This window comes from Oppia nitens, unplaced genomic scaffold, assembly GCF_028296485.1.
Source record: "Oppia nitens isolate AA-2021 unplaced genomic scaffold, nextdenovo-longstitch-racon4-pilon3 scaffold6_pilon_pilon_pilon, whole genome shotgun sequence".
Lineage (NCBI taxonomy): Eukaryota > Metazoa > Arthropoda > Arachnida > Sarcoptiformes > Oppiidae > Oppia > Oppia nitens.
The window spans coordinates 4,245,435-4,263,468 of record NW_026533250.1 but is presented as its reverse complement, the minus strand read 5'-3'; the positions used below and the strand labels follow the sequence as shown (position 1 = coordinate 4,263,468).

Below are 18,034 nucleotides of genomic sequence, written 5' to 3'. Positions count from 1 at the left end.
TTATGACTTTAAAAAATCAATAATTATAGTAATTATAATAATTAAATTTTATTTTTACAATAATAATATATTCACACATTGTATACAAATTCTATTGTATTTATTGTTTTAATAATTACATTACAACAACAACAAAGTTAATGTAATAGTAATTTTACAAAAATTTCAAAATATTTTTTTTGACAAATTAATATAATATAATAATAATAATAATAAGCGAAATGTCTTTTGACAGCCAAACCAACAACAAAAAAAAGTTTAACAATAAGATGTTTATCATCTCTTTTATTATTATTATTATTAAGAAAATGGTATATCATATGAAGTATTCACACAATTTATTAATATATATATATATATATATATAATATTTTAATATTAATAATAATTTTATTGATTTATTAATTTATTATTATTATTATTATTATTATTTTTTCTGACAACCCATCAGACGTTTTGTTCACATTCACTAAAACTGAAGTGTCTGTCCTTTGTGTTTCTGACGGCACAAGTGGTTACCGTTAATAATGTATTGTTGTGTCGGACAGAGTTGTGCGACATATGCATTGTCGACGTTACCGCCGATGACGTGTACGGATGGCCGGCACGCGATCGCGCGTTATTACGCTGTTCGTCGCCCTTACACGTGAGCATACGTTTGAATGCACGGCGAAACTTGATTGAACACGCGCTGTATATTATCGGATTGATTGCACTGTTTTTTTAGCAAAAAAAATGAAAATGAAAAAATTAATTAATTAATTAGAAATTAATTAATGATTTTTAAAGTTATTTTTAAAATAAATAAATATTATCATTAGACTTAAATCTATATTATGCCATCAGCCATCAAAAAAAGTATTGTTTTTATGAAGTTATACATATATAAAATGTTAGTTTTATTACTTAACTATTATTTAGTTAGGTTTGTTTGGGTGAGTGTGAGGTTAGGAAGTGGTTGGGTGGGTGGGGATGGGTTTGGGGCAAATAATTTTCTACTGGCTGTCTATAATATAGATTTGTTCCTTATATTCTGTAATAATGTGTTTTTTAAAACAAACCTATTAACAAATATCATGGTTTTGGCAAACATGAGGTACCTGTAGTTGTATCCAAACAGACAATAAATTAGAAATTATCATTTAAAAAAAATTATATATATATATATTTTTTTTAGTTACCATAACTCCATATATACGGGATCGGCAAATGAATTGTAGACCACTAATGCCCTATAGGGTAACCTTTTTAAAAAAAACAATTTTTAAATTTTATAATACTGTTATTTTTAAAAAATATATAATAATGATAATGCATTTTTATAACTACCAAAGTGTTGCAAACACGGCCACCACAACCACCAACATTTTGACGACCTGTTTATTGAATAAAATAATAATATATTATTAATAATAATTTTTAATATATATATAAATATAATACATGAATAAAATAAAAGTAATATAAATTGAATTAAAACAACATATTATTAAAATAAATCAAAATTCATAAATTAATATTAGTCTAAAAATATTTATTTTGTATTATTACTGATAATACTGTTTTCTAATTTTCTAATTCTAAATATTAATAACAAAAAAAAGTTTTCATCAAAATTGTTAAATAAATTGCCAAATTATCCAATCTTTAAATAGCACTATTTGTTTTAAAAATAAAAGCAAAACAAAAAATAAAAACAATTTTAATAATTTATATTTTATGAAAAACAAAAGTTTTTAATGGATTTAATGGATTGTCATTTAATATTAAAGTTCAAAAATAATAACAAAAAAAACTTAAAATATGATTTTTATGGTACATTACAGTACAATAAAATGTTTAATAACTTTTATAGTATTGACATTTATAATTATAGATAAGTGATAACTACATTATTGTTTTTTAAAAAATTTATATTTTAATTATTTTTAATTTAAATATTAATTGCTAAAAACTTTTTATGAAAATGTCTTAATATATTATATTAATTAGAGACTGAAAAAATTGAAGAATTTTAAATATATATATATTTCTATTTATAGATATTAATCAATATTATTATAATTAAGTATAAAAATTGAGACAAATAAAAGATAAATAATAATTTCTACTTTTTGTTAAAAGTATTTTAAATGCTTTTGAGAGGAAATATTTATTTTTATTAATCAAACGTAATTTTTTCATAGTTTACTTTAATATAGAGAGAGAGAGATTGATTGTAAGGGTTTGCTTGTAATCCTATTAGAGTATCGATAAAAAATGTATTCAAATAACTATACCATAAGTTTTCGCCCTTTTATAAACAATAAAAAACTTTCAATCATTGCTTTATTGTTTTAATACATATGTTTCTAATTAAATGATTATAAAAAAATAATTTTATTGTAAAATTATATAATATCTAAACTTAATAAAACTTTTTTATTGTATACAAAATTATTGGCTATATTTAGTGCTAAACATGTGATTGCAATGTATTGCTATAATATTTAGTACTAAACCTTACAAGCAATCTCTCTCTCTCTCTCTCTCTCTCTCTCTCTCTCTCCCATTTACATTTAAAATTCTAGATTTTTATGTGTGTGTATTTGTAATGTATGTTAAAAACAATATGTTTTAATGTCATTCAATTTATAATAAATATATATTAAAATTTTAATATATAAATTAGTTTTTTCCTAATTTTTACTTAAGTAAATTGCAGTTATTATTATTATTATTATTATTATTAAAATAAATCAAATACTAAAGTATAAATTTATATATTGCTGTTTAGTTTTAATATAAAACAAAAATGTTAAATATTACGATATACTGTATATATATATTGAAATATTAAAATTATTTTCTACTTTATAGACACATATGTTATTAATTTAATCAAAATTTTTAATCAAATGTCTGAGTAATAAATTTTTTGTGTGCATAACATGTGTAGTTATGTTAGGGACTTAATATACAAAAAATAAAAACAAATTATTATAACTTTTAGTGTACTGAAAAAATAATTAATTTTTATTTTTTGTTAGTAAAACATTATATGGTTTTTTCGTTGTATTTTAATAATAATCATTTTTATTTATTTTTTTCGAAAATCATCTTTTATTTGAAAAATATTTTTTTTTAAAAACAATTTATACAATGAATTTTGATCGTCTTTTTTATTGGAAATTTTTTTTAATTTAAGTTTTTTAAAATTAAATGTTTTAACTGAAAATCTTGCTGAATATCGAAAACAAAAAAAAAACTTAATATATATTTAAGTCGAAAGAAAATCAATGATAAAAATAAATAAATAAAAATCGTAGACAACTGTGTTTTTTTGTTGTTGATATAATTGAATTTAAAAGGCAATGAATTTTGTGTTGTTTACAGACTCGAGGATGAACTGTATCATCGATTTGACTAACAGTGCGATTAAATGAAAAGGCAGTACTAAAACTATATTACAATTATTTGTGTCATTATTATTAGTGTTAGTGAAGCACTTAAACATCGAAAATAACAGACAAAATAAAAAAAATAGTTTATATATATTAAAACTATTGAATACATTTAGAGGTTATCTCCGAGATTCACAAACTAACAGTAAATTACCGAAAATAAAAAATAAATCATAGAAAAACAGTATAAATAAATAAAAATAACAAATAAAAAAATTTAATCAAAACTAACGGTATATATACAACTAAGTTTTTAATTTCAATTACAATCAAATAAGCTAATTGTTTATTAATTTGACATAATGTAGATTATACGGTATACTATAGTATAGTATATTTGGTATATGAAATATAAATAATATAAAATGTTATATTTAGTAAGTTTCTTAATAAAGAAAATAATTATTTTATTTGATAATAAAATAAAAACAAATTTAATTTATTGAATCTTTTGCTAATGTGTAGTAATTATTGTAATTATTCGCTACTTTTTATGTTATTTAACTTTTCACTTAATATTTAAATACAATTTCACTCTTACTTTAATGTCATTGATTAATATAATAATGACTCTCTTAGGAGATGACATTTTGGTATATTAAATAACTTAATGTTAATTAACAATAAAACATTGTAAAATAAATAAATAAAATACTTATAATAAAAATAATAAATCATATTTTTATATTGTTTTATTTAATTATCTATTATATGTTATTTATTATAATTAAAATCATATAAAATGTCTTTTTAATACTTTTATACAGTATATAAAAATATTATAATTATTGTCATCACTATTATATGTAATAACTTTAATAATAATAATGTAGTAAATAATAAATTATCATATTTTTCAATATACATATTTTTAGATTATAATTATACAAAAATATTATTTATTTTTTGTTAATTTTATTTAGATAACAAATTGAATAAAAATAAACAATCGATAATAATAATAATAATAATTGCACATATTTTTTATTACACTATATTTATTTATTATTATTGAAAAAATAAATAAAAAAATTTATTCATTGATAAAAAATGAATATCAATTTTGAAAATATTATTTGATTTTCTTATGCAATAAAAATAATTACAATAACTGCTATTTTTTACTACTTTATGTCATTTTGAAAAGTAAACATTTGGTTGCCTGAAAACCTCAAATAAATTTTATTTTAATAAATAAAAAATTTATATTCAATAAACTAGCATTCAAAAAATAAATAAATAAAAAACTTTATATGACTAAACAAATGTGTGTAAAAAAGCAATGTATTATTAAATATATGTATATTTCTATATTTACAATACAATTGTTGTTAACCTCTGGGAGGCAATCGTTTTGAAAACATTGCTATATATTTATTTATATGTATTATTATTATTATTATTATATATTAGAAAATTGTATTTCAAACAAACAAATACAATACAGAGAAATTGAATTTTTAAACACACAAATATATACATACATTGTGTATGAGTGGGAGGTTGTTATTTAAATATGAATTTTAATATTCAATAAAAAAAATAAAATATATATTTATTTTTTAACCAACAAAATATGAAAAAATCGATTTTATATTTATTCACTGCAAAAGTTTCCACAAATAATTTATAATACAAAAGATGTCCTCAATGTTTACATTACTAATAGTTACGTAATATTTAAATAATAAAAATATATTCATATATATAGTTTTATAAAAAAATTATTATCTTATATTAAATAAAATAAAAAATAACCTTGGTATAATTTAAAAATCGATATAAACCAATTTAAATAATAATTAATTGCCAGATTAGAATTGAAAATAAATAATTATTTAATATTAATAACTTTTTTCTATTATTATTAGTATATACTGTATATGTAGAGAAAATAAGATTTCTAAATATATTTATATATTATTATTATATATCAATAATTTATTCGTAAAGTTTTTATTAGTATTATATGTCGACCTAAAAGATTTTTTTGTGTATTATTTTTGTTGTTATTTAAATGTCGACAACATTTCTTGTTGTTTTTTTTGCTTTACGGAAATCACACATATTGTACATTATATTACAGTAAATGTATTTACATATAATAACTAAATAACAGACAAAATATAAGAGGAAAACAGAATATTTATATAAATAAGAATTCACGAAATGATATATTATATATAAATGCTATATTTATATCACATTTATTTTAGCATATAATGTAAACTAATAAATTTTCAGACCCTAAATGTGTTTATAGTACTTTGTATATACAAATAGTATATCATTTATACTGTAATATATATATATATATTTGTAGTATAATTTGTAGTGATTGTGACATATGAATAACAATATATTTATAAACTAATATTAATCATAATAATAATTTTGTAAACATTTTTCTTTTTGTTTTGTTTTTATTATATACTGTATATATATATATAAATATATATATATATATATAGAGAGAGAGAGAGAGAGAGAGAACAGAATTTTAAAAATTTATTCTTATATTGTATTGATTTTAAATAATTTTATTAATATTAGAGTTTATATTATGAAATAATTTGTAACCAGAATATTATTATTTTTTAATTAATAATTATCTAATTTTTAAACTTAATTTCATAAAGAAGATATTTATTAAAAAGCTGTGAATAATCTTATATTAAGTGTTTTGTTTTTTTATTTAAAAAATGGGTTCAATTAAATATTTTTTATTAATTAAATTTAATATTTCTGTTTTATTACTGCAAATTTATTTATTAATTAATATTTTAAATATAATTGATGAGATAATAATCATGTTTCTATTATATTAATTAAAATAATATATATACTGTATATTTTAATTTTATGTTAATTTCTATTAATTTGTATTCAATTTATAACAAAAAATATTTGTTAATTTTCTTAAATTACATAATAAAAGATTGTTTTATTAAAAAATTATTTAAATAATAATTATACAAAATATAGCTATAGGCAAAAACAAAAAATAATAATTGCATAATAAATGCCAAAATAATTAAAATTAATAATAAATATATATTTACCTAAAAGATTCAAATATCATATTATATCTCATAAATTAAATAGATTTTTTTGATGTCATAAAATATCTGATTTTTAAAAATACTTATTAAGCAGTAATTAACACATTATTTAAACTAATCCTTTAATACTAACAAAAATTTATTTTTTTTGTAATAAAAAATATTTTTTATATTAAAACATATAATAAACTTTAATAATACTGTCAAAGAAATGTCAGAGTCAGGTTTCAAACCAAACAAATATAATATTCAATATTCAGAAAATAAAATTGAAAAAATAGTCTTTACTTCTGTTGTTTATATATAATAAAATGTAAAGTATGTTTCAAATATGTGAAAAAATAAATAAACAATTTTTGTATGCCATTAGACAATGTGTTTGTAGACTAAACTTTTTTTTTCTTAACATTGATTTTGTGCTAAAAATATAGATAACATTTGGAAAGAGACACAAATCAAAAATATTTTTGTTACTATTTATAAAGCAAAATGTTTTAACTGTTTATTTTAATTTAAAATTTACTTTATTTTTCTATAACCAATTCATAAATATTTCAAAACCAATTATTATCATTTGCTAAGTGTTTGTAAAAAATTGATAAATTTAATTTTATTATTAATTGGTAATTTGTGTGTATGTGTAAAATAAACAATATTAGGCGTTAAAACCAGCAATACAAACAAAATCAAATATTTATAACTAAAAAAATGTTTGATTTATTTTTTAAAAACAAACTAAATATTGTATGTCTTATTGTAAAAACTTTAAATTATTTTTTTTGATCAAATTTTTTAATTTTTATACTATTTTTATATGTTTATAGCCTTTGGTTATAAAATTTTTTTATAGATAAAACTGTTTTATAAAATTTATCATCACTACATTGTTTAACACTTCAATTTGTTATTTGTAAATATAATTTTATTTATTGTTTTTTTTAAAAATAAGTTAACATTTATTTTATTTAATAATAATATATATGTTCAAATAGATAAAAATATATATAATTAAAATATCAAGCTTCAATTGAATTTTTGTCTAAATATAATTGTTGTTATTTACAGGATATATAATTACAATTCATTGAACACAAACTATAGGATATATATATATATATATATATATATATACTTAAATAAATGACAGACAAATATATAGGGAATCCATAAATAAATAAAGAAAAAAGCTATAAATCGCATGAATCGAGAAAAAGATATATATTAGCTATCATTTGATTAAATTGATTGTCAAAAAAAATCATAGCTTATAAACACATAAAACGATTGACTATTTTTAGGTAAAATAATTGATACTAAAAAAGATAAAATTATAGATTAGTTAGCAAATAGTAATTCCTATTTTTTTAAAAAATCAATACATTTATTCAATAGATATCATCTCTTTTTACTATTATATTAGTGGCAAATAAATTATATCTGAATTGAATATATATTCTGTGTATATTGTTATACATTATATCTTGATATACTGTATATAATATATATATATAATGTAATACAGTATATAATTTATATATACAAATAATATAGAGTATGTATTGATATTTTGTTGGATACAAATGATTTCCAATAAATATCCAGTGAAATGATGTGTGAAAATTGCATTTGCAGATCATCTCTACATACAAATTATGTGCCCATTAAGTAAAATACTTATCTAACTCTCTCTCTCTCTCTCTCTCTCTCTTTCTCATCTCTCGGTGGCCGAACGGCTAAGTTGTCACCTTTGGATATGATAACCCGAGTTCGGAACCCTGACGGGGGTCACTAACCATATTAGTAGTTTTCATGAGACGTTAATACTAATAGTAATGATACAATGATAAATATATGTCTACTAAGCACTGTCCCATATATATGGCTAACCGTTCATTAATAGGTATTCCTATGACATTACACTATCGACTGTCATAGAGTGCTTCAACGCAATGCTATAACCAAATATAAATATAAAGAGAGACATAGTTTAAGGGTTCTCAAAACCCCTTCAATGTAAAAACGGGAGATACAAGTCATAGATTGGTTCTCTCTCTCTCTCTCTCTCTCTTTATCTTATTTTTATTTAATATCCAAAATCACTAATAAATAGATTGGAGATTATTTTTGCAGAAAGCTCTCACTGAGATATTAATCTAAGTTTTGTGTCACTACTGTATATATATATATATATATTGTTTGTTATTTTTGTTAGTCGTTAGTTAGTTCAATAGTATCCATAATTTACACAACAGTAGACATCTGATATCAAAGTAGTAGACATTAGTAACAAAACAAATAACAGATACCAACAACAATAACAACGATAATAAACTAACGTTCATTTATAATTTATAAAATATTTCATAGAAGCAAATATTATTATATTATATCTATAATAAATATTAATACTTTTTGTTATGATATATAACATATTACAGTAATATATCTGTAAAAACACACACATTTATAGCAAATATTAAATAACTATTCTTGTAAATTATATATATATATATAGTATAGATCTATTTATATATGTCATTATTATTATTATAAATATGAATTATTTATTATATATCAATATATGAAATACTATATATTTTAAAATAACACTTTATTTTATATAAAAATGAGTGATTATGATAGATGTTATGCGATTTGATTTATCAATAAATTTTCTCATCGAATATACAGAATATTCTGTATATTGACTTTTTTGACACAAAATCATACAATAAACAGTGCAAATGCAATGCATTGCAACACAGATTACATTTGACACTACAGTCAACAAATCTAATAAACTAATGCATTGATTTTGTATGAAATAAAAATAACAATAATAACTCTAAACTAACCAATTTGTTGTGTTTAATGTCAAACAAAAATTCAGTAATAATAATAATAACCATAAACATTGACAATGGTTATTGCAAAACAAATTATTAATATATTATACTTTATAATAATAATAAATCTATTTGTTTGAAACATATTGATACAAAAAAATGCGAAAATTATTTGCAGATTTTATGGAAAAATATAGTGTTTATTATTATTATTGCACAATAAAACATGAATACAAAATAAATTATTATTTAAAATATAATTATAATAATTAGTTATTTATTTTGGAAAAAACTCAATTTTTACAACTATTCCTATTATTTAGTTTTTGTACTTTAATTAAATATTTTGATTTAAAAATAAATAAATTGCTTATAATTTTATATTCATTAATATATTTAGTAGTATTATCATTCATTTATTAAATAAATAATCTAATTTGACACTTTATTTATATACTGTTAATTTGACTTTGATGAAACAATTTTTCCTAACTGTTAATTATATTAACATTTACAAAGTTTGACTATATATATATATAATTTATATGCAATATACTAATTATACTATAAATATAATATATTAGACTGTAGTACAAAAATTGAGTAAAAATAAAAATCAAATCAAAGTTTTATAAATTATAATTAATTGTCTTAAAACAAAACTTTTTTTTTGTGTAGTACTGACTGATATATACACAGTATATAATATACTATTACTAGAGTAAAATAACAACAAAATAATTTTTGTCTATTTTATAAAGTTTTGCAATTTTATAGTTAACTGTATGAAATATAAATTTTATAATAATAAATTAAAACTAACTTTTATATCAGTCAATCAATAACTTTCTCTATGTAAATATTAATATTAATAATAAAATTTTAATTTTAATTTTTGTATTAAACTATTAATAAAAGTATTATAAGTTTGTTATTTGATTTTGTTTATCATTTATTAAAAACTAAAGTTAAAATTAAAACAATATATATTTGGATAAATCATTAGTTAATTTAAAAAACATTAATGCATTACATTGATTATAATTTATTAGTTTTTGACAATAAATAATAATTTTTAATTTATATAAATTTACTTTAGTTATTTCTTATAATTATAATATATAAAGTTTTGATTAGAAAAAGTATTTTTTTATAGTTTTGTCTTTTTTTATTTTAGACCAAAAATATATTTAAAAATAATATTTTCTTAAAACACGTAACTTTTATCACTTAAAAGTAATTTATTATTATTACTATTATAAACATAAATTTGTCACTATAATAATAATAATAATAATAATAATAATAATAGTTTTTTAAAAATATTTATATACTAAGAAAAACAACTGAAGTTTTTACGAAAATAACATTTTTTTATTATTATTTTTTTATTTTGCTAAATAGATTTACTATGAAAACAATTTATCATCTAAGTCTTTTTTCAAATGTAAACAAAAATTCAATTATTGAATAAAATTACTAAACAAAATATAATTTATATACTAGTAATATATCAATAATACCAGTATATATATATATTATATTTATATATTACTGGATATATTATTATTAGTATTTTTTATTCAGGATAGATATCAGTCAAAATATTTTTCAGTCTCTATAGAAATTTTAAAATCTCAGTTATTTAATAGATTTATTTATTCAAAAAAAAAAATTCCCATAAATACTGGGATTTTAAATTGTTATAGATTCACTATATTATCAATATATAGTGTATATAATGTAAATTTTATATACATATCAATATATTGATATATATATAGTACTGTATATACAGTATAATACAGTTTTATAAGCAACAAAACTTATACTATTTTTTACAATAATCAATCAAATAACTGGATAACTATTCACTGTGTCTACTGTGTATGTTACTGTATATATAGGTATATATATATATATATATATACTGTATATATATGGGTATATTTGCGTATATGTGCGTATATGCGTATATCTGTGTGCACTTTATAATAATATATGTCATAAAAAATAAAATTTTAATATCATAAATTTATTAAAAATAAATATTTATTTTCATAATATCATGATGTATTGCTAGTGAATTATATTTTAAAAAATAACTGATACTAATGATTTTTATATATTTTTAACAATATTATTTTTTTAATGTTTTTTATGATATCAAAACTATTGATAAATGTTTACGATATTTGATTTGATTTACTGAATTAAATAAATTATATAACGATAAAAAATATATTGTTTTAAAATTTTATGTATACTTATTCAGTAAATCATATATGATATTAGTTTAAAACTATTTTATATTAATATAATAGTAGTCTATAAAATTAATAACTCTAAAAGGTTTGTATTATTTTTTATATGAAAAATGATAAAAATTTATGAAAACATAACAATTTTTTAAATTGTAAAAATAAAAAAAATAAAAAATAACGAATAATAGGTTTGCATTCTATTGGATAAAAAAAGTTTAAAATATCATAATTACATAAGATTTACAATAAAAAAAATAGTAACTGAATATAAAAGTATTTAATGAAAATATAAAAAATAACACAAAATATAAAATATCAATAATTAATAAAAAAAATTATATGATATTTAATATATGATATTATAAAAAAATATTATTTTTCTTAAAATAAATTGCAGACAATTATTTTTAACATCAAAAATTTTTAGCTTATTTAAAGTTAAAATAATAGTAATAAAAAATAGTTGGAAAAACTATAATAATTTTAGTCTAAATCGACATCATTATAATAATTTTTTTATCTTCAACTTAGAAATTATTATTATTATTATTATTTAAAAGTAACTTATTTTGACAATTGAGATATAAAAAAAATTATTGTTAAATAAAGACAACGACAACAACAAGTAACCAATGATGTTGTTGTCGACGATAGCATAAAATTAATGGACAATTGGAGTGACATGTGATCTGAATTTCACAGTTTGTTATCTCAATAGTAATCAATATATAAATAAAAATATATATATATATTGTCTTTTCAATTGATAAGCCCTGCTGTCTGTCTGTCTATGCTGTCAATTGAGTATTCAGTCTATGAAAAAACTCGGGAAAAACTCTAGTTTCCACTCGAAATGATAACAAATTTTTTCTATTGTTTTACAAATTCAATTCAATCGATTTAAATATATATATATAAATAAATAAATATATATATATATATATCAATATATATACACTGATGGACAAAACAATCTGTGATAGGTTTGAGATTGAATATCTTGAAAAACTACATGGTCAATTTTGATACGTATGGTATGTACTCTAGAGTTTATTTAAAATTATGATTTTACAATTTTAAAAATTTAATCACAAAATTACAAAATGTATGAAAGCAACCCTTAATGACATTAATGTAGAATATAAAACTTTTTTCACTTATTTTATTATAACTTTTAAATGATTGATTTTAAAAAGATAATTTCAATAATAATATAAAAAAAATTGATTATATAACCTACATTTAACAAAAAACTATATCAAAATTGATCCAGTAGTTTTAAAGATATTAGGTCTCAAACCTTTCAATGAATTGTTTTGTCCAATACTGTATATATATATAACAATAACATGTTTTACTCATTTAAGGAGTTATATATCTAATTTTATTTACTAAAAAAAAATAAAATAAAATCGTTGTATTTGTTTCAATATACTGGTACAATATATATATATATACTGTATATATACAGTATATATAGTATAAATATATATATATAACTATATAATATATAAATTATATATATATACAGTACAATATATTTTAAATAATCCATTATTCAAATTCCAATTTTAAATGATATCCTATTTTAAATTCAATAATAAATCCATACTTAATGTGAATCCAATGATGCAAAATATAATAGAAATTTCAAAAAGCAATTGATGTAATAATAGTAATAAAAATAATAAGATTTTTAAAAAATAAATAAATAAAATTCATATTCATAAATATTAATACTGTACTAATAATTATTATAATATTTATAAACATAATAATCAATACAAAGCTCGATATAAATAAATATAAAAAAAAGTATTAGACTAAAAAAAATCAATCATTGATTTGTGAATTTAGTTTAATATGATATGAGATAAAATTGACATTCAGTTCATAGAGTTAGTGAATTGAATTTATTTCAGATAAAATAAAATATAAAATCAGTTAAATCTTTTATCTAAAATTACATTGCTTTATAAACATTTACTGTAATAATATTATTAAATATATCTAAAATTAAATAAATAGAAAATATCATATTACTTTTTTTGTTATAAAAAATATATTAAATTTTATATTAAATTAAAACTTGTATAAACACTACTATAAACAATACTAAATATTGTATAAATTCACTATATATTTACAGTATATACTATATTTATAATATAGTATATACTGTAAATATATAGTGAATTTATACAATATAATAATTTTTATTATATACTGTAATATTAAATTAAATTTTTAAAATATTTTATTTAAAAAATAACAATATTTTGATAGTTAGCAAACATATTGTATGGCAAATACTGTATATCAAAATATGTTAACACTTGAATATATAAATATCATATATACAGTACTTTATGTTATTTATTATATATAAACTTATATATTAATCTTATATAATATATAAAATAGACTCATGAATTGATTAAACTTGAAATAATTAGTTTAGTAATATTTATTATAATTATTATTCAACAAATAATATTAGTAAAAAAATAATGAAATGAATGTTATTTAATATCTATTGTATTATTATATAATATATCGTACTTATTATATCAAAGAAAAACTAATATAAAATATACATTTATATTACGTAAGAAAAATAATTGAATATATAGTAAATATACAAAAGATATACAATAATAATGTATTATTACTATAATTGCTAAACAATTATAAGATTCTAATAATAATAATACTAATAACAATTAGATAGCCTTTTAAATATCTAATAATTACTTGAAAACAATAATACATTAGTATATGTCAAGTGATACACAGTTATTATTTTTTTTATATAAAAACTAATTATTTTTAATGTACTTTATTATTAAAAGAAACTAAAAACATACAGAAAAATATAGTAAACTAATGTTTTCTATTTATAAAACAAATTTAAAAAAATTTAATATAAATTAAACTTTATGTTTATATCCCTTTACAATAACATTTTGGTGCAATAATAAAAATAATAATTTAATACTAACAGTTAAAAAGGATATTATTATTATTATTATTATTAAGAAAGAGATTTTCTTGTATAACATATAAAGATATTGTATATAAAAATCATAAAATCTAATCTATTTTAATAGCATTTTACGTTTACATTATAATTCCTAAATGAGTAATCAGTAAACATTTTTTAAAACAAAAACATAAACTCGTATATAATACTGTATATAACAAAATATTATACACTATACTAGCAAATAATATCTGTGTATATTGGAAATAGTATGATTTATATTATAGAAAAACAAATCCTTATATATTATATATATAACTGAATTATTAATTGAAATAAAAATATAAATTTTGAATGAATCTAATTATATATATGTATGTATAAATCCAATGTTATAGATAAAAAACGGTAATGATAATATAATAAATATTTATAAAATAATGTCTATCATGTAATTTAAATCATATGATGATGATATAAATACAGTAAAATTTAAGGAATTAGAAAAAATATTAATAATAAAAAGTATTAATAAAAAAACAAACAAAAACTCATCCAAAAAACTTGTATTATTTCTCTTTCTTTCTCTCTCTCTCTCTCTCTCTCTCACACACACACATACCTGTACTCTGGAGGCATCGTTAGCCGACGTCTTTTTGAAGTCAGACGAACCGCCGGTGTGGTCGCCATTGCGAGACTTGTTGGACGACTTCTGTGAGATCTCGTTGTGAAACAGTATGCGAGCAATCAGTGCATACAAGACACAGGAGAGCACAAGTGGCAGCACATAGAAGAGCATCATATCTGCAAAGTAGTAGCCTTTGTAAAACTTGCGGGACATGGAGTGGACACACGTTTCAAGATCCGAGTGGCCCTTATAGTAGATGGAAACAGTTTTGGTTAGGAATAGCCAGGGGCTACAGTAGATAAAGGCAAATGTCCAAACGCCGGCAATAATACGTTTGGCCCGATGAACGGTACAGATCTTCTGGGCCCTCATCGGATGACAGATGGCTATATACCTTTCGATGGTAAACGCCGTTATCGATAGGGACGAGGCATTGATGCCAAAGTATTGGAAGAACACTAGTAGAGCGCATCCGAGTCGACCCCAAATCCATTTGTCGCCCAACAGATAATAGGCCACAATTTCGGCCGGAACTGAGGCCAACAAAACAATCAGATCGGCTATCGATAGACTAACCAAATAGCAATTGGTCGGTGTTTTCATACCGCGTGTCTTGAATACAACGATCACTACCATTATGTTTCCCAAAACGCCTGCAAATTAAGTGAATAAAAAAACTTAATTTGTATTTAATTTTTGTTTATTTGTTTGTTGTTGTTGTAAAAATTATAAATATTATTTAATAAATTAGTAGCTAATTAAATATTTATATTATTTTTACAAATTTAGTATTATAGCCAATAGGCAAATAAATTTTTGTGATATATTTTGACTGCTAATGTAATGTAAATATTTTTATATTCAATTTATTTTTTTTAATATATTGCTAGACAACATATTATTATTAATTAGTAGTTGAAATAGTTGTCTAATTTTTAAATAATTTTTATTATAGATACTTAAATAAATATTTATAATAAGGATTAAGTCAATTAACTATTATTTATTTTATAATGTACATTAATATCATATTATTTTTTTTTAAATTTCAATTTTCATATATAATATAATACTGTATTAATAATTAGCTTCAAGCACCTTAAATTATTTAAAATATTTGAACAAATAAATTAGATTAAAGCAATTATAATATTTTATTTGAAATTCAAAATATTTACATATATTATATTTATTCCAGACATCAATCATATAGATATATAAGAAGGCGGTCAATCGATCTTGAGCGGCGTATTTTTTGAATAACTTTTGAACGGTAAGAGATAATTTAATTCTGTAAAATACATTTAAGAATATCATATCGACCTGGCTTAATATACACGAAATCACAAAACTAAGATGACCAGATATACAAAATATCGGGACCAACGAAAGACACCATGCTACAGGTCAAACTAAAATTGATAAATTTATTATGATTATGAAAATTTGTAGTCAAGAAATAATAGTTTAATATAAAAAAAGAATCATCAAAATCGGATTGGTAGTTTTGTTTTTATGGCTTATTAAGTTTGTCATAAATCATATTATATAAAATAGTCTAAAATAAAAATGACGTCATTTATGAATATTATATATTTATTAGATGATATTTTAAAATATATTACTAATTCTAAAAACGAAATTTTAATAACTCGACTCGTTTTCGAAATAATCGAATTTCAATATAAATTATAATATCAAATTACAATAATGTGATTTATATTGAAATTCGAATATTTCGAAAACTAGTCGACATATTAAAATTTCGTTTTTAGAATTAGTAATATATTTTAAAATATCATCTAATAAACATATAATATTCATAAATTACGTCATTTTTATTTTACACTATTTTATATAATAGGATTTATGACAAACTTAATAAGTCATAAAAACAAAACTAGCAATTCGATTTTGATGATTCTTTTTTTATATTAAACTATTATTTATTGACTATAAATTTTGCCTGTCATAATAAATTTGTGAGTTGTAGTTTGACCTGTAGCATAGTGTCTTTCGTTGGTCCCGATATTTTGTATATCTGGTCATCCTAGTTTTGTGATTTCATGTATATTAAGCCAGGTCGATATGATATTCTTAAATGTATTTTACAGAATTAAATTATCTCTTACCGTTCAAAAGTTATTCAAAAAATACGCCGCTCAAGATCGATTGACCGCCTTCTTATATAAATAATATTTATAAACATAAATTTTTTAGTCTACAAATTTTTTAACATTAGAAATTTAATATATTTACAAATAAAATTCTAAAAAATAGTAAATACTTTCTCAGTTCAAATTTCATACAAAAAATTTATTTAAAAAAATTTTTTACAAAAAAATAATAACATACCGACTGTTAGTATAATTCCCTGAAATATTGTGCCAATTATCTGATAGGGCAGCGAATAATATGACGGATCCTGATATACGATACCACTACTACTACCCGACTGGTCGTATAGGTTGCCATTTGTTAAATTTTTGAGACCACCACACGATATATTATTATTATTGTTAAAAACAGTATAGTTGTTATCAAATGGGAATGAAAAGTCACAATTATTATTGTTTGTATTGTTAGTCATATAGTAGGTGTCCGTCACTTCCATGGTGTCGGTGCCCAATGTTTTCTTGTATATTGAATCACACAAATAATTTATTTTGTTGTTTGAATAACACTTTAGATATATTTACATATATATATAATAAATTTCGATATATCTATATCTATATATAACTCTATCAAACAATAATAATTTATCAAATATTTTTGCGAAATATTTAGCGATTATTATATAAGTTC

At 19.4% G+C, this 18,034-nt stretch overlaps 1 protein-coding gene across 1 annotated transcript; it reads right to left on the bottom strand.

The window, feature by feature from the left end:
• Positions 1-447: 447 nt before the first annotated feature.
• LOC128962717 (thyrotropin-releasing hormone receptor-like) lies at positions 448-17,712 on the bottom strand. The gene is made up of 6 exons (XM_054309120.1): positions 17,582-17,712; positions 15,221-15,879; positions 1,330-1,376; positions 1,182-1,244; positions 1,062-1,100; positions 448-715 (listed from the first exon to the last, which is right to left on the bottom strand). Exons 2-6 carry the CDS (start codon positions 15,860-15,862, stop codon positions 448-450), a joined length of 1,059 nt encoding a protein of 352 aa, XP_054165095.1. The 5' UTR covers positions 15,863-15,879; positions 17,582-17,712.
• Between the last annotated feature and the right edge of the window lie 322 nt (positions 17,713-18,034).